Genomic DNA, 21,704 nt, shown 5'->3' on the forward strand with positions numbered 1-21,704 from the left:
ATATGAAGTGCTTTATTTTGGTGGAAAAAATTTCAGTCTGTATTTTTAAGGGCAACTTTGCACTTAACGTGGAGGGTTTGATAGTCAGCTGTTTTGCTTTGGCTTGTTCAGGGCTTGGCGTTCTTCTTGCATGAGTCACGCGCTGAAGCAAAGCTGCTTTTTTTCCTTGATATTTGCACTTGGTTCCCTTTGGTGCCATCATGTGCTACATGAGCTTATCAGCAGGAAGGAGGAGTCCAAAACTGTGTGGAGAATGATACTGATAGTGGGAAATGAGCTGAAACAGGGCTTTTTACGGTCTCTGGTTCATAGATGATTCGAGGCTGTGTCAGAACAAACCTGACCGATACAGTTTTCTCAGCATGGCGGTTGTTGTACCCCAAAATACATATGTCAGTAGGGTGAAAGAAAGTTGGGAAGGTGATGAGTTTAGCTCTCTGCAGGCTGCCTTGTGCTGTTAACTGTCTCTTCCCTCTCCTTGGCAAACACTTTCTGAGCGGAGCTGGCCTGGAGAAGACAAGCTCTTTTGACAGCATGTATTTACACATCCAACTTTGCGTGCATTTTCTTGTCATCCTCGCCTGTAAGCCTTCAAATGCAGTGAAATCTCTTTTTCTTCTGCTGTTCTGTCGCTTTCCTACTGTGCTTTACTGTAGACAGGAGGCTCTACTCCATCATGGAGAGCCTCCCCTTCCCCAGCTGATGAGGGGTGGTTGTTAGCGTCTTTTCTTAGGATTTAGGCAAATCTGTTTCTGTGTTTTTCTGCTGCATCCCTCTGCTGAATGTCTGTGGTCAAAAACATCTCTATTGCTTGTTCCTCTCCAGTCCATGTTACTTTTCATCCTGTTGCCTTGTTACATGCAATTCCAGTGATTCCTTGCCTGCCTGTATCTTTGTGCCTACTGAGGAGCATCCCTTGCTTTAAAAACTTCTTATTTTTGGATGACTTTTATTTGGGGAGGGGCAAAGTTGAAATAAAGTTTGTTAAGGTGCTCACCCTACCTCCTGACTTAGGGAGGTTTGTTTGTTGTTGGTTTTAAAAGTACAGACAGAAAGTCCTACTGTTAACGGCAGATTGTTGTGATGTTAAGGACCACTTGAAATAATTAAGGGATGAACTGTGTTCTCCATCAGCGATGGGTCTTGGCAAAGGTGAATGAATTGGAAAATTTAACACGCTTTTTTTTTTTTTTTTCCTTTGCCAATGTGTTTAGTGTCCCAATGCATGTTCAATGGAGGTTTTTCAGCAAAGTGACTTTAATTTGGAAGGAAAATTGGCACACAGCCGTTGCTGACTCCAGGCTGTGATTCACGATGGGTGGCCACAGGACCCAGTGCAATCCTGAGTATCTTTCTGCATTTTCTCATTGTATCTTTGCTACTTGGTTTTACTTTATCTCACAGCATGGCCATTGTTTGGAAGCCTTTTGTAGTCTTGTGTGAAGATACGTAGTTGGGGTAACCATAGAAGCACAATAGGGAGAACAAGGAATAGAAATGTCAAAAGGACTCCTGTCAGCAGAGGCTGGTGATGTGTACAAGCTGTCCCTCCTTGCCTCTTCATGAGCTAGATGGTTTGTGTAAAGAGGGGAAGGCAATGAGCACTTGTTTGGATGCAGTATTCCTAAGTTGTTTTGCATGAATGCATAAGTAAATGTGGCTACTGTGGGGGTTTGACCTTTCTTTGAGGTTATTCTTCAGGAAAGAAAAGGACTAATGATTCCGTAGTTAGGTGATGGTTATGTAGCAGTTGGCTCCATGCCCACATTCCAGCTAGTCACTGCTTGGGACTGTGCTGAACTATTTTCTTCTCTTTATATCCCTGAAATATTTGCAGAAACCTGTATTTCTCACCTTTGTTGTGTGGGTTTGTGGCTTCCTCTTTCTATCTTTTCAAAGGTGGTCTTTGCTTCCAGGACATTCTGGGGATGCCCCAAGCCACCCTTCCAAGACTCATCATCTTCAGCTAGTGGTTGACCTGGGCTGCCCATGTTCACTGTTTTTTGAACATGTTCCATTTTGCCTTCCTGAGTGTTGACCTCTCACTGGAAAGAAACTTGGAAACTGCTACATGGCATCTCATTGGTTTTCTTCTAGTTCCCACTTAAAAAAACCCCAATACCAAAAAACCCAAGCAGAACAGTCCCCCCAGTCTTCTCCCTGAGACATTAGGCTTTGGAGGCTGCTGTCCATCATGTGGCCAATGTGATAGTTTTTTTAATTCTCTCCTCTCTACAGCCATCTGTTGACTTGATTTACACCGTGCTTAACAAACTTCTGTTGGCTCCCATGGTCTTGATAGGATACCTGAAACGAAGATACCAAGTTGTTTTCTGTTTCTTGACAAATCACTCCCAAAGGTAGAAGCAGATTCTGGAATTTCCCACTGTGTACTATGTCTTTGCACTAGACCATGCTGTTTCTCATTTAGCCTTCTGCAGGATTTATTTATAATACGACCAGTGAACATTGGTGCAGATGAGAATTTAGGCTGATGTATATTCTGATCATGTGCGTTGAATAGCAGTGTTTCTACTTTAGGAATTGGTACATAGGAAACGAGCGATATTGGGTTATGGGGGAGCAGGATCATGGGTTTTAAGGAATGTATTACTAGATTAATTCACACGTCTCATTTTACCCTGCATCTCCTTCCCCTATTGCACGTCTGTCAATGAAAATGTTCCTGTGGACTCAAAACTGATTTCCGTCATCAGATGTATTTTTCCTTATTCTGTTGAAATCCGATATAGATTTATAAATGCTATTTCTAATTTTGTTGAGCTGACCTAGTGTGTTGCAGTTGCCCTTTGTCCATTCGTGCATGTACATCTTTTATAATTAATAAGTCTACTCAACTTCACAGTAGCAAACTAGACAACAGTTCCCTCTTCTCTGTGTTCCTCCTCCCTGTTTGGTTTTTTTTTTTGTTTGTTTGGGTTTTTTTTACAGCAAGTAGACATTAATATTCATCTTTCATTACCAGTGAAAAGGCAGATGAAACCTGGGTTCTGAACTGACTGGAAATTTAATTTTGTTGTTCACTGAAATATGTAATACTTCTGTGTTTGTCTAGCATATGGATAGATTAAGATGGTTCTACATGCAAGGTTTACAAAAAGTAGACAACATGGCACAAAATAGCAAATAGAAGAAGCCGATGCAGGAAAAAAAAAGAAATAAACCACTTGGTGTATTAGAACAGGCACTGTTTCCGAGCATTTTTACTAGGGAAATTCAGGGTTGGAAGCTGTCTAGATCACGTTCTCCTGCAGGAGCTGGAAGAAGTGTTGCTTAACCATTATTTTAGCCTCCGTTTAAAAATAGGAAGGGTGACATCACATTTTGATCAAACTGAGCTAACAGTGGCCCGGCACTAAGTCATCTAGGCACTGCCATCCATGTAGCCTGGAGTTGAACAGTAGAAAATATTACATACAACTCAGTGGCAGTAGACTCCAAAACGTCTTTGGTCTCCCAAAGGCAGTTTTCCTTCTTTTCTCTTGATCTAAATACCTCAGTATCAAGGAACCCTGATAGCTTCTGCAAGTGAAAAGATATTTTGGTCCTGAGGGCTGACCTTGCTAGTGCAATCACTTTGTCATTTATCACACCTGGCTGCTACTTTTGGGAACCAAACGCTTTCAGTGTGTGCTGCCTTGTGCTTTGAAGATGGAAGGCATCCATCTTTCCAGGGCACCTGTGATCCTTTTGATAGAAGACTTTTTCTAGCAGCCCTAAATAGCTGCTTTTGCTCTCAAGAAGTTTATACAGCTTAAACAGGGAGTCTAGAGAATCTGAGATTCCCAAGCTAAACAAAATATATCTAGTCCTTATTCTTGGCATTTGCCTAAGGCCAACCTGTCTCTGGTGCCACTTCGCAGGATTTGAAGGCTGTCTTCAGTTCTTTTGTGAGAAGACATGCAGTCAGGTCGATGTGGAAGAAAAGTCTGTGTATTGAAGTGGCAACTGGGACTGACATGAAAGGAGCACAACAGGCTTCCAGATTGCTTGTCTTACCTCTGTTCTTCGTTTCTGATATGCAGACATTTATATAACGTGAAATGTGTGCAGATGATTTGCAGGCATTAATTCCTTTCCATCTCTGTTTCTTATGATTTCCTTCTCCTGTGACAGTCCATCAGACCTTAAGTCCTCTTGTGTCAATAGGAGGTCTTAGATGGAGCCTTCATGAACTTGGTGGGGATGGAGGTGCCTTGTGGTGAACAAGAAAGGGTCTGGTGTACCTGATGGGTGATGTTAGCTGCAAATCTTGGGAATGACTGACTGATGAAAGAAGGGGTTAGGCAAAAACTCTTTGTGTTGGGTTGCATGGTGTTGCTGAGCTGGTGGAAAAACAAGTTTAAGTGAAGGTTGTGATCAAGTGCATTGAGGCCAGCCAGGGCTCTTAGTGTCATTCCAACTAGAAGCACAGCAAACCAACTCTCTATTTGTGGCTCAGTATATATCTCCATAAAATGTCATGGATATCTTGTCTCGCTATCTCTGACTTCGCAACCTATCCTGATAGTATCTGTTCTGAAGACAAACTGCTCTGGTCTCAGAGATATCTACGATGGCAGCTATACCGCAGGGAAGAAGAACTAAATCTGTTAGAAAGTGATCAGATGTTTGCTGAAATAAGGCATCGAAAAGGAAGAATGCAAAAAGAGAATTTTCCTCATTCTTTCTTAGCAAATCTCCAGAATAGCAGAAGCAGCTTGTTTCTGAGATAATCTGTGCTGGTTTTACTTTGCACCTACTCCACGGTGCCTTAAGGCTGTAGGCGTTGGCTTCTCTCTGTAGTACACTTAAGCTGGAGGAGGGTAGACAAGAACGTGCTACAGTATGTTGAATCAGGTTGTTTACAGTCATGAGTGACGTTGTGCCTGTCAAGTATTACATATGTGTCTCTAGAAGTTTCTGGAAGCCAATTCAGTTTGTACAAATTCTGATTATAGATATAATGTCCTAGGGGATTTTTTGTTGTCGTTGTTGTTGTCGCCATATTTTGTGCCATGTCAACCTAGGCTAGGCAGCGTGGTCCTCAGGCCATGGGGACAGAGATGACTTCACCCTCCAAGGACCTTCAATCATCATTAAAACTTAATTGGAAAGCAAAGTGGGAGGAAGCGTGTGTATTGCTGCATCCCTGGCCCCGCTGCATGCAGAGCATCGCTCCTGGACCGGTCTCCTGCCACTCACTTTTTCAGCTCCTGAGCATTGCTTCCTCACCTTGCCTGCTCAAAGCCACCTGAGAACACAACGTTAATATTACAAACATCACAGAAGATCCAGAGGAGCATAAATTACCTCAAAGGCATAGTCTGAAAAAGAAGAAAGCCATCCCCTACAGCTATTCTGATTGACCTCTGACAGTCGCGTTACAGATCTCAGAGAGCACTCGGGGATTTGTGCAATTACACCAACTCAATGTTAAAACCATTGATTAAAAACAATAAAATAAAAATGTGCTTCCACAGCAGAGCTTGTTCATAAATTCAGAGTCTCTGAGAAAGAGGAAAGGGGCATTTTTGCAGGTGAACAGCATAAAGATTTATTGAGTTTTGTTTTTAATAATTGAGAAAATCCCTGAGAAGAGAACTTAAAAACCAGCACGTCTGTGACACAAGTGACAGAGTCAAGTCTGGGGAAAAAACTGTTAGAGGGGATTTGGAAAAGCAGCACACTTTGCAAATATGCCCTTTCATCTCACGGCTTCAAAAAACTTCCATATTAATCAAGTTAATCCTGCAGAAAGGAGGGCTCTGTATCTGTCTATCCATTTTACAGGCAAGGAAATCAAGGTAGATGTATGGAAAACAAATAAATATTGAGTATTCTCGCTTCTTCTTGTGATTTGTGTGCTGGTAAACAAGTCTCCTAGTTAGAAATGAAAGGGGGTCAATCTGTTTAGTTCATCTGAAGGAAGGTTAAGAGGCAATAGAGATCAAACAGCAAAGTTCAGGAGGTGAGAAGATGCAGCTCTCCTAACAGTGGTTGGGGCTGATCCTTCATTAACTGGAGCCTTGGAGAGGCTCTTATGGAAAGAGGTGACCTGGTCTGACCAGAGGCTGAAGGGGTTGACGCGTAAAGATGATTTGTGTGAAATGATCTGCTTCTCTTTATGAAGAAGGTCAGGCTGGTTGGTACAAGGATTTTTTTCTGGGTTAAAAACCTTGGAAAAATGCATCTCTAGTTGGTCATAAAGAAATGGAGGTGTCGTCATCGCTAATCACTTCTGAAACCTCCAGTGAAGGCACTTCTCCCTCAGCAAGGTGGTGGTAGGGCTGGGAACAGAGTACAGGAGTGCTGTTGCTCTCGCCACCCCCTGCATTCATTAGTGGCGGGTAATTATTATCCAAACACTCTCTGATTCTATTTTTCTGGAGCTGAACAGTAAACAGCTGCCATTCACCAGGCAGGAAAAATCCTGGTGAGGAGCCTAGCAGCACTGACACCTCACTGTGAAATTCAGGACAAGGAATTCACCTGGATGCCTGGTCTTGGCTTCAGCTGTCTGTTAGCCTGCCAGAAGGTCCCACTAAATCTGCAGCCAAGTTCCTAATGAGAAACTCATTTTAATGAGGATTCTGGAGGTCCTCCCTATGATGTGATGGACCTGTCCTGAAAAGAGTGAATACTCAGCCTGGGATGCATGCAAATGCAAGACTCTCAATTATTTGTGAGTCTGGAAGTCTTATGTCTGCAACCTCTTTTGCAATAGGTCACATTGCCCGTTTGACCCCTTCCTTCCATCCCGTAAACAGCCACCACCTGCGCTTTGATGATGTGGCTGGTTAGATACCAAGGAGGGACTCCAGTCCGTGGATGTCAAATGCCAGAGGTTTCCCAGAGAGGTTGTGTAGTCTCCATCCTCAGAGATATTTAAAAGCCAGCTGCACAAAATCCTGGGCAGCCTGCTCTAGCTGATCCTGCTTTGAGCAGGGGAGGTTGGCCTAGATGGTCTCCTCAACCATTCTGTGATGTTGGTGCATTTCTCCAGCTTGTCTAGGTCCCTCTGGGTGGCAGCATGACCGTCTGGTGTATCAGCCACTCCTCTGAGCTTGGTGTCATCAGCAAACTTGCTAAGGATACACATCATCCAGGTCATCAATGAAGGTGTTAAACAGTACTGGACCCAGTATTTGCCCCTGACCAGCGTTGGCCAGTCTTATCATGCCCAGATGTAGGAAGACCGTACCCATGTTTCCTATTCCCAGAGGTGCTCTATCCTTCCCCATAGGCTCTCCCAATCTCTCACTTCATCTTTCCTGCTTTGGTTTAGAGCTATTCCCTTGTCTTGGCCAATAAAAATGAAGAGAATGTTTTCCTCCCTCTCTTTTTGCAGCAGCTTTTCATGGATTTGAAGCCTCAAGTTTTCCCATCAGTCTTCCCTTCTATAGGCAAAGCAACCCCATTTAATCAGTCTTTCCTAGCAGGTCATGTTTTCTTGACCTGTTGTCATTCTCCAAGTTCCCTCTAGACTCTCTTCAGTCTCTGGCAAAATCTTTGCTGGAGCTTATTGCCTACAGCTGAGGACTCCGCAGTGTGAGGTCAAGCAAAAGGTTTACTTCACCTGTCTGGAAGATTGTAATCCTATTTATACATCCCACGATGATGTCTGCCACTTTTGTAGGAAATGTCATTGTGCATTCATGTTCAGCTTGCAGCCTATGGCATCCCTCCATCCTTTTCCGCAGTGCACTGGCCAGTTGTTCCCCTTCCTCTGTGCACTTGTTTGCTGCTTCTAAATTCAGGTGCCTGCAGTTGTCCTGAATTATGCAGCATCTTATTTTCTTTGTCAAACCTCACTTCTGGTTTGTTAGGATTGTTCTGAATGCTGAAGCTCTCACCTAACCTCCCTGATTGGTGTCATCTGTGCATTTAATGAGGCTCATCCCTGTTCCATCACCCAGCTCATGGCTCAAAATACAAATGGACAGAGCAGAGCTTGTAGAATCATAGAATCGTCTAGGTTGGAAGGGACCTTTTGGATCATTGAGTCCAACCTAATGCTGCCAAAACCACCACTAAACCATGTTCCTCAGCGACACGTCTAGCTGTCTTTTAAATACCTCCAGGGATGGTGATTCAACCACTTCCCTGGGCAGCCTGTTCCAATGTTTGACAACCCTTTTGGGGAAGAAATTTTTCTTAATATCCATCCTAAACCTCCCCTGAGGCTATTTCCTCTTGTCCTTGTGCCTTGACACCACGCAGTTTCTTCTTTCCTTATGACAACAGTTCCACTGGGAACATTTTTCTAATTAAAAAAAAAAAAAATCACCTGCTTCTCCAATCCATTTCTTCTGCCATGCAAGGAAACCTCTAATAGCGTAAAGCTGTAATATCTGCTGGTTTTCTGCTAACTCCAGCCTCTGCTAACTTGTTGCATAAAGAAGTTAACATTGGTTTGATATGACTTGTTGCCAGATGCATACTGGCTGTTACTCTGCCTTTTACCATCAGATACTTTCAGTGAATTTATTCCAGTGTTTTTGCAGGAGGTGGAAATGAAGCTGATGGCTTTGTAATTTTCTTATTCTTCCTTTCTCTACCCGTCTAGTAAATAAGTACAGTAAGAGTCCTCCAGTCTGCTGAAGGGGCCATTAATTGCTATCAAGCTGCTTCAGCCGTCACAGGAAGAAAATCACAGAATCCCAGAACCACTGAGGTGGGAAGGAACCCCTGGAAGTCATCTTGTCCAACCCCCCTCCTCAGAGAAGAGTCACCCAGAGTTGGTGGTTCAGGCCCATGTTCAGTCAGATCTTGAATATCTCCAAGGATGGGGACTCCACAACCTCCCTGCAAAACCCGTGCCGGTGTTTGACCACCCTCACCATAAAAAAAAAAAAAGAAGCACCACCCAAATTTTTCCTTTCAATGTGGAATTTCCTGTATTTCAATTCATCCCCGTTGCCACTTGTCCTCCACTGGGCACCACTGAGAAGCATCTGGCTCTATTGTGTTTACGTCCTCCTGTCAGATATTTATACACATTAATAACCCCCCCCCCCAAGCCTTCTCTTCTCTAGGCTGAGCAGTCACAGCTACCTCATCCTCTCCTCATATATCTGACGCTCCCCCCTTAATCGCCTTCATGGCCCTTCTCTGGATTATCTCTAGTATGTCCACATCTGTCCTCCTTTTCCATTTCTTTCCAGGAGTTTGATGTCTTTCTCAGTCAAACTCAACTTTCAAAATGTCTAACTTGCCTAAAGTTCTCTCTAACCTATTCCTTCCACGCTGAAATCTTACCTTTCGTTCTTCTTAATAATTGTGCTGGCCATCTGAATGTCCCTCTAAATGGAGACTGATGTCTATAGGGGAACTCTTTGAATAATTTTGCCTGCTTGGTTTTGCCTGCCAGTATCTTTCCCGGTCCAAGATACACGGACTAGCCCCTTCCTTGAGATTCTACTATTACATTCACTGCATGATTAATCCTACAGGATATGCAAAACAAGAAGTAGTTGCATGTCATTAAAATACAAATTCATGCCTCTGGCATGAACGGTCCTTTTAGTTTGGCTTGGGTATGGTTGTTCTTTGTATTTTAGGTGATGAGGATAAAGCTGTGCTGAAATATTTGTCTTTTTTCTTTTTTCTTCCTTCCTTTTTTTTTCCCTTCCTGTATCTAGTATGTTAGGCAATGCTCGTTGCAATTTGTACAAACTGCCTTCACAGTAAATAGGACAAGTGTCCCTGAGGACCAGTAGACAAAAGACTTGGGAGGTACCATGGGGATGGGGAGGGAAGTGCTTTGCCAATCAAATTAGAGGTATTTAGGCCTACTCTTAAATTTTCCTGTAAATATATTACTGTGGGGTAGGGGCGTGGTCCTGGAGGTGTGTGAATAAGGGATATTTCAATGGCTTCGTAGGATGGGGTGGGAGGTGGTTGTTTCTAAAATGGTTAGTTAAACAACCAAAATATTTCATTTTCAGTTTGTTCTTTTATTTTTTTTTCTCCCTTACAGGGAGAAAAAATTTTAAAATGGAAGCATGCTTTGAAATTGATAAATCAACATGAAACATTTGGAGGGCTTTAAAAGCCTTCCCTCCCTTTCCTGTTTCACACCACTCTGTTGGGGAAAAAATAGATGCATTCACTATTTGCCAAAGAAACACTTGCCCAGTTGTAATCAAGTAATTTTACAACACGGTGTAGACTTTCACTCCATATTTGTTTTCTGTGGCCTTGGGAAGTTGTGGCAGAAAATGCTTCCACTTGCTTATCTCTAAAAAGAAAGGATGGGTGAGGATTGACCTCTCTACAGAGGCAGTTTTCAAGCTTTTTCATTCCCCTACTTCCCTGCTTCCTGCAATCTTAATCTGTATCCACACTGGGAGATAAAGAAAATAAGATAACTCGTTATCCCTACCCAGAGATTTTCCTGCAACTGTCCTTTATGTCCTCTTATTTTCCCAGGTAAGGGTCTTCCTAGATCTTGGGTTGCATTTTGCAGTGGAGGTTGTGTTACTGTGGTAGTTATGGGCTAACCTGAGACCTGGGAGAGGCAAGATTTGTTCCCAAGTCCATTTCAGACTCCCCAGGTGAATCTTCATCTGTTCCTTGTGGTGTTTAGTGATTGTGAAGAAGCACTTCCATCGAGACATCATAGATTGTATATATTTGTGGTGCTCATACTTTTTCATGCTTGACATGATCAGTTGTTGTGTTGTTGAGTGTCTTGGAAATCCTTGGTTTGCAGATGGCTTCTTTTAACTTTCCAACTTGTTCACTTCATTTTCTGTGTCCTTGATGCACACACAAATCCAGGCACTCATCCTCTCTCTGGCTGCTTGGGTTATTGCAGGTTGGCTGCCATAGGTTTGGACTGAAGCCTGTTTTCCAAAAATGAAGGATTTATGGCCTAGGGGCACCTGCAGCCTCAGACGCCAATTATGTGTGTATGTGGTACACTGAGGCTGGGTGGGGAAGCTGTACTCTGGATTTTCTCAATTTTTAACGGCTTTATCTCACATCCCTTTATCTCACATCCCCTCTCAAGGCAGTTGCACTTTCATCCTCTTTTACGTGTCTGGCCCAATTAAGGGAGGAAGGTGAGTGATTTCCTTTAGAGTTTCTGTGTGGCGAATCTCAGCAGTAATCTTTTCCTTGGTTTTGAAACTTTGAAAGAAAAAAAGGAGAATGAAGTACAAGAGGTACTTGAGACCATTAGACTGTTCCCAGTACAGTCCAGAACTGGGAATTTCTGGTGCTTTGTTCTCCACAGAAGACAAACCAAAGGAATAGTTGCAAGTAGGACAGACTGAGAAAGTTGGGGTTGTTCAGTCTGGAGAAAAGAAGGCTCCGAGGAGACCTTATAGTGGCCTACCAGTATCTTAAGGGGGCCTACAAGAAAGCTGGTGAAGGACTTTTTAGGATGTCACGTAATGGTAGGACTAGAGGGAATGGATTAAAACTAGAGATGGGACGATTCAGACTGGATGTTAGGAAGAAGTTCTTCACCATGAGGGTGGTGAGACACTGGAACAGGTTGCCCAGAGAGGTGGTGGAAGCCCCATCCCTGGAAGTTTTTAAGGCCAGGCTGGATGGGGCTTTGAGCAACCTGGTCTAGTGGGAGGTGTCCGTGCCCATGGCAGGGGGGTTGGAACTAGGTGATCTTTAAGGTCCCTTCCAACCCTAACCATTCTGTGATTCTATGATTCTAAGTAGACCAGAATGTCAGTGAACCTCAAAAGCGACTTCAGCTTTCTGCTGAGGCATCTATCAATGTATACATTAGGACATCATGTGGCATGTGGCCATGTATCAAGAAGCTCTTACAAACTGGAGGCCATTCCTAGCTTTTTGCACATCAGAGGGAAAGTGGGCAGTCCAGGCCATGTGCAGCTTGAATATGCAATCCCTGGATGGAGCGTTGCATCTCATGTAATCCAGCCTTACACATCAATATCTTTCTTAGTATAAGAAAGAGGTAGACCTGTTGGAATGGGTCCAGGGGAGGCCAGAAAAATGATCAGAGGGCTGGAGCACCTCTGCTCTGAGGACAGGCTGAGGGACTTGGGGTTGTTCAGCCTGGAGAAGAGAAGGTTCTGGGGATATCTTATTGTGGCCTTTCAGTACTTAAAGGAGTCTTATGAGACAGATTGGGACAAACATTTTATCAGGACCTGTTGTGATAGGACAAGGGGTAATGATTTTAAACTAAAAGAGGGGAGATTCAGACTTAGATATAAGGAAGAAATTTTTTACAGTGAGGATGGTGAAACACTGGCCCAGGTTGCCCAGAGAGGTGGTTGATGCCCCATTCCTGGAAACATTCCAGGTCAGGTTGGACGGGGCTCTGAGTAACCTTATCTAGTTGAAGATGTCTCTGCTCATTGCAGGGATGTTGGACTAGATGACCTTTAGAGGTCCCTTACAAGCCAAACCATTCTATGATCCTGCCATTGCACTGAAGGGATTGCACATGCTCGTTGGACAGGTTGGTTTGTTATCCCAGTTTTTTCGGTTGTCTGTCATTTAACTAGTGACATTTATAAGACAGAGCAACTCCCTATATGGAGGGCTGGTGGTATTCCCAGTCATCTCCCTCTACGCTGCTCTTGTGAGACCCCACCTGGAGTACTGCCTCCAGCTCTGGAACCCTCGGCACAGAAGGACATGGACCTGTTGTGAGTGCGTCCAGAGGAATGCTAGAAAGATGACCAGAGGGCTGGAGCACCTCTGCTATGAGGACAGGCTGAGAGAGTTGGGGTTGTTCAGCCTGGAGAAGAGAAGGCTCCGGGGAGACCTTATAGTGGCCTTCCAGTACCTGAAGGGGGCCTACAAGAACACTGGGGAGGGGCTGTTTGAAAGGCTATGTAGCAATAGGACGAGGGCAGTGGTTTTAAACTAGAACAGGGTAGGTTTAAATTAGACATTAGGAAGAAGTTCTTTACAATGAGGGTGGTGAGACACTGGCACAGGTTGCCCAGAGAGATAGTGGAGGCTCCATCCGTGGAGATATTCAAAGCCAGGCTTGATGAGGGTCTGAGCAACCTGAGCTAGTTAAAGTTGCCCCTTCTTACTGCAGTGGGGTTGGACTAGATGACCTTTCAAGGTCCCTTCCAACCCAACACATTCTATGATTCTGTGATTCTATGAAATCACATCAACGTGTCCACTCCACTGGACTCTCCCATGCTGCTATACTGCTGCCTCACTGCTTGATGAAGGGCTAACCAGCAGGCAACATTGTCTTCTATCTTTTTCGGGGAATAAGTCTCTATCCTCCGTCTCCAGATTTTCTCTCTTTGGGGCATTTTTTCATAGTCTTGGTGTAAGGAACCAGAAGCAGGGTTTGGTCCTGTATCATGTCCCAACTGATGTATCACCTTTATTTCTTCTCTTCCTGTGCCGTCATCATCTCCATGACTTAGAATTGAACTATGTTTAATATCAAAGTCCTGGGACCCTGCCAATGTTCTGGAGGGTATCTGGGCCCCATTGTGAGACAGCGCCTTTGGATGGGGAGGTGGAAGGGGGAAGAAGTAGTCTTTCTCTGACAGTGCTGCATTGATTTCATTCTGCTTCTACTACCTTAGGCCTTGCAGCTTTTTTTTTTTTTTTTTGAAAACCAGCAAGGAAAAATAACCCTGGCTCCAATATTTATACTAGAGGCCCAGGAGCTTATAATATAGCAGTAAACTGTCTCTTTTGAGAGCTCATCAAGACTGCAGTATGATGGATAGACTGCTAGCCAGCTGCGGAGTGGTAATGTTCCAGAAGACAGCATTACCTTTTTTTGATCGAGTGCCTACTCTTTGCCTACCAGCTCAGGATCTCAAAGCACTTTGTGAACAGCAAGGAATTAAAAGTCTTGCCGTGGCTGAAACAGATAAATGGTTGCCCTTTATCACCGGAGAAAATAAGGCACAGGGAGGACAAATGACTTGTTTGCCCCCAAAATCAGCTGTAGTCCAGGAGACCTGGATTTTAGTGCTTTTATTTTTCACAGGTGGGCACCCTGAAGTTTGGAGATAGTCCTGTATTTTTTCATTTGCCTTTTTCTTTTCCTTTTTTTTTTTTTTTTTTAGAATGCTGGGGTTTAACTAACTTTTAACAGTGTTGTATCGGTCTTTTTCTCGGTTTTCTTAGGTTTGAAGTCTAATCCCGCATCCATTGCTATCTAGAAAATGTCTTATGGATCCATTGATGGTAGTGGCTTTGGGAGTAGGAATCCATTTGGAGGCCCTTCGAGACAAGGCTATCAACCTCTCGGTAAGGTATTGATCCCTTGCTGTCATTTATTCTACCTGAGTCCCTGGGGACTGAAGTTTTACTTGCTCATGTTCGGTGTGGCTGATATATAAGTATCACACTCTCTCCAGAGGTAATTTCTGATAGGGATTTTTAAAGGTGAAACCCAAATTTTTGTGGAATTCGGTTTGTATGATGAGGCACCACATCTTACTGTGCTCAGGTCTTGAGGCTGCGACGTGGAAGAGAAGCGCTGATGAGGAGTTTGGAGGTATTTTGGGTGACCAGGAGAAGAAATGCAGAATATTCTCTAGACCTGCTTATGTCTTTCCTCATCTCTCCAGCATCTTTACAAGAAGTTTGTCTGAATAGGTGTCCTGTGGTGGTCTGTAGGTGCACTGATGATGGGAGTAGATGGGAAGATGGACAAAAGGCTGCAGGCTGTGCTTCCACAGAGGGTAACGTAACTGCCTTCTGTGGAGGCTGCTTGAATCTGGGAAATGTGCTTGGGTGTGACAACAGGGTCAAAAACTTGCTCAGGAAACGCTCAAACCATAAACAGAGTCTTGCAAATGGCTGTGGATTCTATTTTTGTGGCATGTTTTTAAACAAAGACCAGATGTGCTTTCCTTACGTGTTTTCCCCCTTTCCCCAAAGGACTCTAGAAACCCTAACATAGAAAGAGAAAACCATCCTGATGTCAACCTCTGTGTCTGAAATGGTCCCAAATTTGCAAGTCAAAGCTGCGCTTCATACAAGCTAGTTCATAATGTATCTGTCATAATGCGGAGCATGGCTAATGATTATAACCTCCTGCTTTTGTGTGTTGAAGGTGTTGACTCCATGGTGTCCCCTTCTTGACACCAGCAAGTTGTAGGAGGCATCCTTTGCCAGAAGAATGGTGGGTAACGCAACGGTTGGACCTATTGACACAGGGCTGGCTCATGCTGGAGGTATAAAGTAGGTCTCATCCTGACCACTGGTAAGCTGCTGTTCGAGAGGCCAGCCCACATGGGCGCGGGCAGATAAGACCACATCTCCCACTGCCCAGATGTGCACCAGATCTCAGTCCAGATGGGTGGTTAGTGTAGGGCCTGATGTGGGTTAATCTACTCTGGCTTTCAGCAAGCCTTGCTAGATGGAGCATAATCTTGCATTTAATTTTGGTCCTGGATCTGGCTTGCACTACAGGGTGAGGCTGCAATGACTACCGTGTAGATACGGTTCTGGGGGGTTCTGACCTCTGCAGAAGTCTTGAGGGATCTTGCAACATGGCAAAGGGCTGCATTATCACTTTGCACTGGCGAAGAACATCACCCCTCTCTTCAATTGCCTTTGATTTTGGCAGGGCTGTTCATTAAGGCAGCCTAACTTGAGTTTTCAAGGTCTGAGGGCTGTTCTTTGGGAAACATTACTTTGTTTTGCAAATAGCTGTTCCCCCTGGAAGGAAATATAAAAGAAGCATAGAGGTTTCTCTTGGTTTTCTGTTTTCTTATGAGTTTGGATGTAATTATGATTTTTTTTTTCTTTGAACAGGGAAAAGGTACTGAAGTGAGTGCGAGTTGTCTGTTCAGTTGTAGTAGTGATTTTTAGGCTATTCTACAAGGCAAAATTAAAGGCATAAAAGCAAGGAAGAATGGGATACTTGGGCACAACGAAAGAACCATAGAGAAAGAGAATTGAAATGTGGGTTAGAAAAATGATGAAACTCAGTGCATTGTAGTTTAGGTTAGAAAAACATGAATACTTATTGTGCTGTATGAAAGGACCACTATTACTATTTTTAATGCAAATACACAGAATAATTTAAGACACTTGCAATCTCTAAATATTTGAGGAGATACCTCATTGTATCCAGCTTGCCCATCATTTGGTGGTTTCTGATGTGACGCTGAAGCCACTCTCAGTGGATTGCAAAAAGCAGCTGATGTAGAAACATCAGCTTTCTCAAGACAGCCATGGTCGGTCAGCTGCCCGGCCGGAGCCTGTTAACATGTTGGCTTATGTCTTGGAGTTGAGTGTTGGCTTCCCCTCCATGCATGCACACATCATCTCACATGGCATTGACATCTCCAAGGTCCTCCAGGGTTGTTTTTTCCCGCAAGCCAAAATTGGTTGTGGATATGCTAAATACCGAGTTGGTTCCTTGGCTAGGTGCCCCTGTGGAAAGGATCGCAAGATTGCATTGGCCAAGGACAACTTGGGGAAACTTTTCTTCTTTTTTTTGTGTCTCAATCAGAGATGCGACATCTGAACCTGCATAGCTCCTCGTGGCCCTTCGCCATGGGAGAATAACACATGCCAATGTCTTTTGCTGTAGTATCCCCAGATATTGTTATTAATTGTCAGGAGAGGGTAATGCAACACTAATTGTCTGCCTCCTGCTTCTGAAAGATGGATGAAAAATACCCACATGTATGTATGGAAGAAAAATACCCACAGTATTAGATCATGGTATGCCTGTAACAAAAGAGCATGGACTTCCTGCCAGCGTACATATGTCTGCTTGCAGGGGAAGGCAGGCATGTTCTGCATGTGCTCCAAAACCCTTTTTGTTTTTATATTGAATAAATGAATAAAAACAGGTACCAGCATCCCTGCAGATAGCTAATGTCCGACAGTAGCATGTGGTCCAGTGGTAATATTCAGGCATCCAAAAGAACCCCCTGAGATTATGCAACAATAAAGGTGATGGGGATGGCACTGCTTAATAGCCTTTCTGTAACAAGTTGGCATGGAAGTCAAATACAAAGAACAAGCAGATTTCGACAGCCCCAGCTCACCCAAGGAGCTGGAAGCTTGTCACAGCAAGTGATCATAGAATAGAATCATAGAATCATAGAATCTTCATGGTTGGAAAGGACCTTTGAGATCATCGAGTCCACCCAAACAACCTACAATCTCTGCCACTAGAGCATGCCCTGAAGTGCCACATCTAGATGTTTCTTAAATACCTCTAGGGATGGTGACTCAACCACCTCCCTGGGCAGGCTGTTCCAGTGCCTGACCACTCTTTCAGTAAAGTCATTCTTCCTAATATCTAATCTAAACCTCCCCTGCCACAACTTCAGACCATTTCCTCTGGTCCTGTCGTTATTCACCTGGGAGAAGAGGCCAACCCCCACCTCTCTCCAACCTCCTTTCAGGGAGTTGTAGAGGGCAATGAGGTCTCCCCTCAGCCTCCTCTTCTCCAAGCTAAACATGCCCAGCTCCCCCAGCCTCTCCTCATATGCCCTGGTCTCCAGACCCCTCACCAGCCTGGTAGCTCTCCTCTGGACACGCTCCAGCACTTCAATGTCCCTCTTGTACAGAGGGGCCCAGAACTGAACACAGTACTGGAGGTGAGGCCTCACCAGTGCCGAGTACAGAGGCACGATCACTTCCCTGCTCCTGCTGGCCACGCTATTCCTGATACAAGCCAGAATGCTGTTGGCCTTCTTGGCCACCTGGGCACACTGTTGGCTCGTGTTAAGCTGGCCGTCCACCAGCACCCCCAGGTCCTTTTCTGCCGGGCAGCTTTCCAGACACTCAGCCCCAAGCCTGTAGTGCTGCTTGGGGTTGTTGTGACCAAAATGCAGGACCCGGCACTTGGCCTTATTAAACCTTATGCAGTTGGCCTTGGCCCATCAATCCAGCCTGTCCAGGTCCCTCTGGAGAGCCTTCCTACCCTCAATTGGATCAACACTCCCTCCTAGTTTGGTGTCGTCTGCAAACTTACTGAGGGTGCACTCAATCCCCTCACCCACATCATCGATAAAGATATTAAAGAAAACCAGCCCCAAAACTGAGCCCTGAGGGACACCACTGGTGACTGGCTGCCAAGAGGGTTTCACCCCATTAATCACAACTCTCTGGGCACGGCCATCCAGCCAGTTTTTAACCCAGCGAAGAGTACACTTGTCTATGCCATGATTCGCCAGCTTCTCCAGGAGAATGCTATGGGGGACGGTGTCAAAGGCCTTCCCAAAGTCCAGATAGACAACATCCACAGCCTTCCCCACATCCAGAAGGCGGGTCACGTGGTCATAGAAAGAGATCAGGTTGGTTAAGCAGGACCTCCCCTTCCTAAACCCATGTTGGCTGGCCCTGATCCCTTGGCTGCCCTGCACTTGCCGTGAGAGTTCACTCAAGATGATCCTCCCCATGATCTTTCCCGCTACCGAGGGCAGGCTGACAGGCCTGTAGTTCCTCGGATCCTCATTCCGACCCTTCTTGTAGATGAATTAGCCACCCTCCAGTCATCTGGCACCTGCCCTGTTGACCAGGATTGTTGATAAATGATGGAGAGAGGCTTGGTGAGCTCTCCCACCAGCTCCCTGAGTACTCTCGGGTGAATCCTGTCCGGCCCCATAGACTTATGTGCATCTAGGTGCAGAAACAGATCATCGACTACTTCTTCCTGGATTATGGGTGGGCTGTTCTGCTCTCCATCCTTATCTTCCAGCTCAGGAGGCTGAGCACCCTGGGGATAGCTGGTCTGACTATTGAAGATTGAGGCAAAGAAGGCATTAATTATCTCAGCCTTCTCCTCGTCCTTGGTTGCAACTTTCCCCCCCTGCATCCAGTAAGGGATGGAGGTTCTCCCTGGCTCTCTTTTTGTTGATATATTTATAAAAGCTTTTTTTGTTGTCCTTAATGTTAGTGGCCAAGTTGAGCTCCAGCTGGGCTTTGCCTTCCTAATTTTCTCTCTGTATAACCTAATGAGATCTCTGTACTCCTCCTGAGTTGCTTGTCCCTTCTTCCGAAGGTGGTAAACCCTCCTTTTATTCCTAAATCTCATCAGAAGTTCTTTATTCATCCAGACTGGCCATTTTCCCCACCCTTTGGACTTGCGACACGTGGGGACATCCTGCTCCTGGGCCTTTAAGATTTCCTTCTTGAAGATCATCCAGCCTTCCTGGACCCCTTTGCCCTTCAGGACTGTCTCCCAAGGGACTCTCTCAACCAGTGTCCTGAACGAGCCAAAGTCCGCCCTCCGGAAGTCCAAGGTGGAGGTTTTGCTAACCCCCCTCCTTACATCGCTACGAATTGAAAACTTGACCATTTCATGATCGCTAATCCCAAAATGACCTCCGACCACCACATCTCCCACTAGTCCTTCTCTGTTTGTGAGCAGCAGGTCTAGCAAGGCACCTCCCCGGTAGGCTCACCTACCAGTTGTGTCAGGAAGTTATCTTCCATGCACGTGTCATACAGTGGGATGGGAAAAAAAAGAAGTGCTGGGGACTTAGTTTTTGAAATCTTTAATTTCACAAAAGAGAGCAAAGAAAAGGGGGCTCAAGTTTTGTTGGTTTTGTCTTTTTTTTTTTAATAAAGGGGGATACTACCAAGAGGGTGTCCTCTGTCCTAATACCGTTCTGTTCATCTTGGCTGCTTTTCCTCCCCGCTCAATCTGAATGCACTCCCTAAACTGGGAAAGATTAATTACTTTAAGGTGCTTCCCTTGGCCCTGAGCTAATGTGATGATGGATGGACTTACAGCCCATCATGGGGTCCTTGCTGACCAGCCTAATTAGAGAGATCCAAAGGCTCCATTTGCAGCACTTTGGGGAGGAATCCCAGGGGCAGTTTTTTGGGGGAATTTGGTTTGCCTGGGACTCCTGGGTGTTAGACGACTCTGGTTCAAACTCTGCTTTTGATGGTGTTGATGGATATCTGGGATTTCTTGAGAAAAAAAAAGGAAGTATACTTTTTTTTTTTTTTTCCTGTATCGGAAGTTGTTGGGAGAAGTAAGAGGTCACTCTTAGAAAAACTCAACTATTCTTTAGCCTTAACCGGGGAGCACCCTAAGGTGTATCACAAGGAAGACCACCAGGATTACTTGGAGTATAGAAGTTCTGGGGGTTGACAGTGTTGTCCCACAGCCACTGAAGAACAGTGAGGAGTGGCAAGTGGAGGTGTTAGCCATGTCCCTGCTTTGCAGTTGTGAGCTATGACCTCCTCCAGCAGCATCCAACCATTCTGCTCCCAAAAATCTGTGTAAAACCAAGTCTTCCCCTGTTTCCTTGTAGGCGTTTCTCTGTGCTTCAGCTGTGAGTTGGTGTAACATGGAGAAGTTGAAAAGTAGGTAGTAGAAGGTTGTTGGGTTTTTTTATTTTTGTTTTTATTTTTTAACCTGAGGTGTGAAAAAGATTGAAGTGACTTCAAAAGATTTTTTTTAAGTAATATGACATGTCTAAAATAAACAAAGACTAAGCACTGTACAGCAGTAAACCCTGAATTCTTACAATTTTGATGTGTGCAAAGTTCACTCCCTACCATGTTCAACCTGTCTTCCCAAAGCCATATTTTTGTGGGGAAAATGAACAAAACCTGCCTTACACAGGGAGCCATAGAGGTCAGGGAATTCAAATAGCTTGAATTAAAATGCCACAAGCCAGGAAATTTTTAACGCTGCTTTTATTAACCTTACTGTGCCCTGGACATTAAATGCCAGATTTGAAATGGTGAGGGTAATTTCATATTCCGGAGGTGCAATGTTTCTAGGTGTGCTCAAGAGACCGTTGGGTCAGTGCTTAATTTTCCTGTGACTTCATCTAGGCTGTTTTTCCATCAGTGACTTGTGAAGGTATCGTGCAGGACACTGGCCAGAGTTGTACTCATGATATATCCCACATGTGTCTTTCTCCTTGTCTGCCAGGTTGGTTACCTTGTGACAGAACAAAATTAGATTGGTCCGTGCAAGTTGTTCTTGGCAGTGTTTGCTGGGTATGTATCAGCTAATTATCATTTTAATACTTAGCAATTGTTAAATGATTTGTTCTAACATTTTTCCAGGAATCAGGTCCATAATTTTCTTTGCCCTCCCCTCTCTACCACCTACCTGTTTCTGTGGTGCACCAACCAACTCTTGGGTGGAAACTCACGTGTAAAGTGCTGTCAGTGCTATCTCTGTGCTGTCTTAGCAGTTAGACCATCCTTCTGTCCTCTGCAATCCTATTTTGCTCTTTTCCTAGAAGTTTTGGAAAGTTATTTGTCCTTAAAAAAAAACACATCACAGGGTTCATTGCTGCCTCCAGGTTGACAAAGTCGCGGAGCTCATGTACTGCATCATAGGGAGATATTCACACTGGTTATGACCCCTTTGGTGGGATGAGGATGGCAGGAGTCTGATGGAGACCCAGGTCCAGTGGCTAAAGCTGGGGTAGATGTTCTGCAGACAAAACTCACTCAAAAGTTTGTGTACAAACCAGTGTTGTGGCCTGACCACCACGTGATCTCATTGCAGCTCCGGGTCTGATGGCAAGCCATGGAAAGGAATCCACTGCCAGCTTCACATCTTGATGCTGCAAAGTGCTGAAGCACATAACAAACTCTTAAGTACACAAGGAGTCCTCCTGAGGTTAATTAACATTAAGCAAGTGGTTAATCCTTTTGCTATATTGGGACCTGCATCCAGCTTTGGTTTTGCATTAACTTCTTAAATTACTTCCAACACTTGCAATGCTTTGTTAAAGGGAAACCGTTGGTCATTGCAGCATTGTCCAAAG

At 44.6% G+C, this 21,704-nt stretch overlaps 1 protein-coding gene across 6 annotated transcripts in view; it reads left to right on the top strand.

Moving 5' to 3' along the window:
- The window catches only part of TSNARE1 (t-SNARE domain containing 1), a 511,576-nt gene that overhangs the window by 103,768 nt on the left and 386,104 nt on the right, over positions 1–21,704 (top strand). For all 6 annotated transcript variants that reach the window (XM_054191276.1, XM_054191275.1, XM_054191280.1 and 3 more), the window contains one exon: positions 14,113–14,235. In XM_054191276.1, the coding sequence (XP_054047251.1) occupies positions 14,151–14,235 (85 nt within the window). In that variant the 5' untranslated portion in view covers positions 14,113–14,150. The remainder of the gene's footprint in view (positions 1–14,112; positions 14,236–21,704) is intronic.

This window comes from Rissa tridactyla, chromosome 2 (genome assembly GCF_028500815.1).
Source record: "Rissa tridactyla isolate bRisTri1 chromosome 2, bRisTri1.patW.cur.20221130, whole genome shotgun sequence".
NCBI classification, from domain to species: Eukaryota; Metazoa; Chordata; class Aves; order Charadriiformes; family Laridae; genus Rissa; species Rissa tridactyla.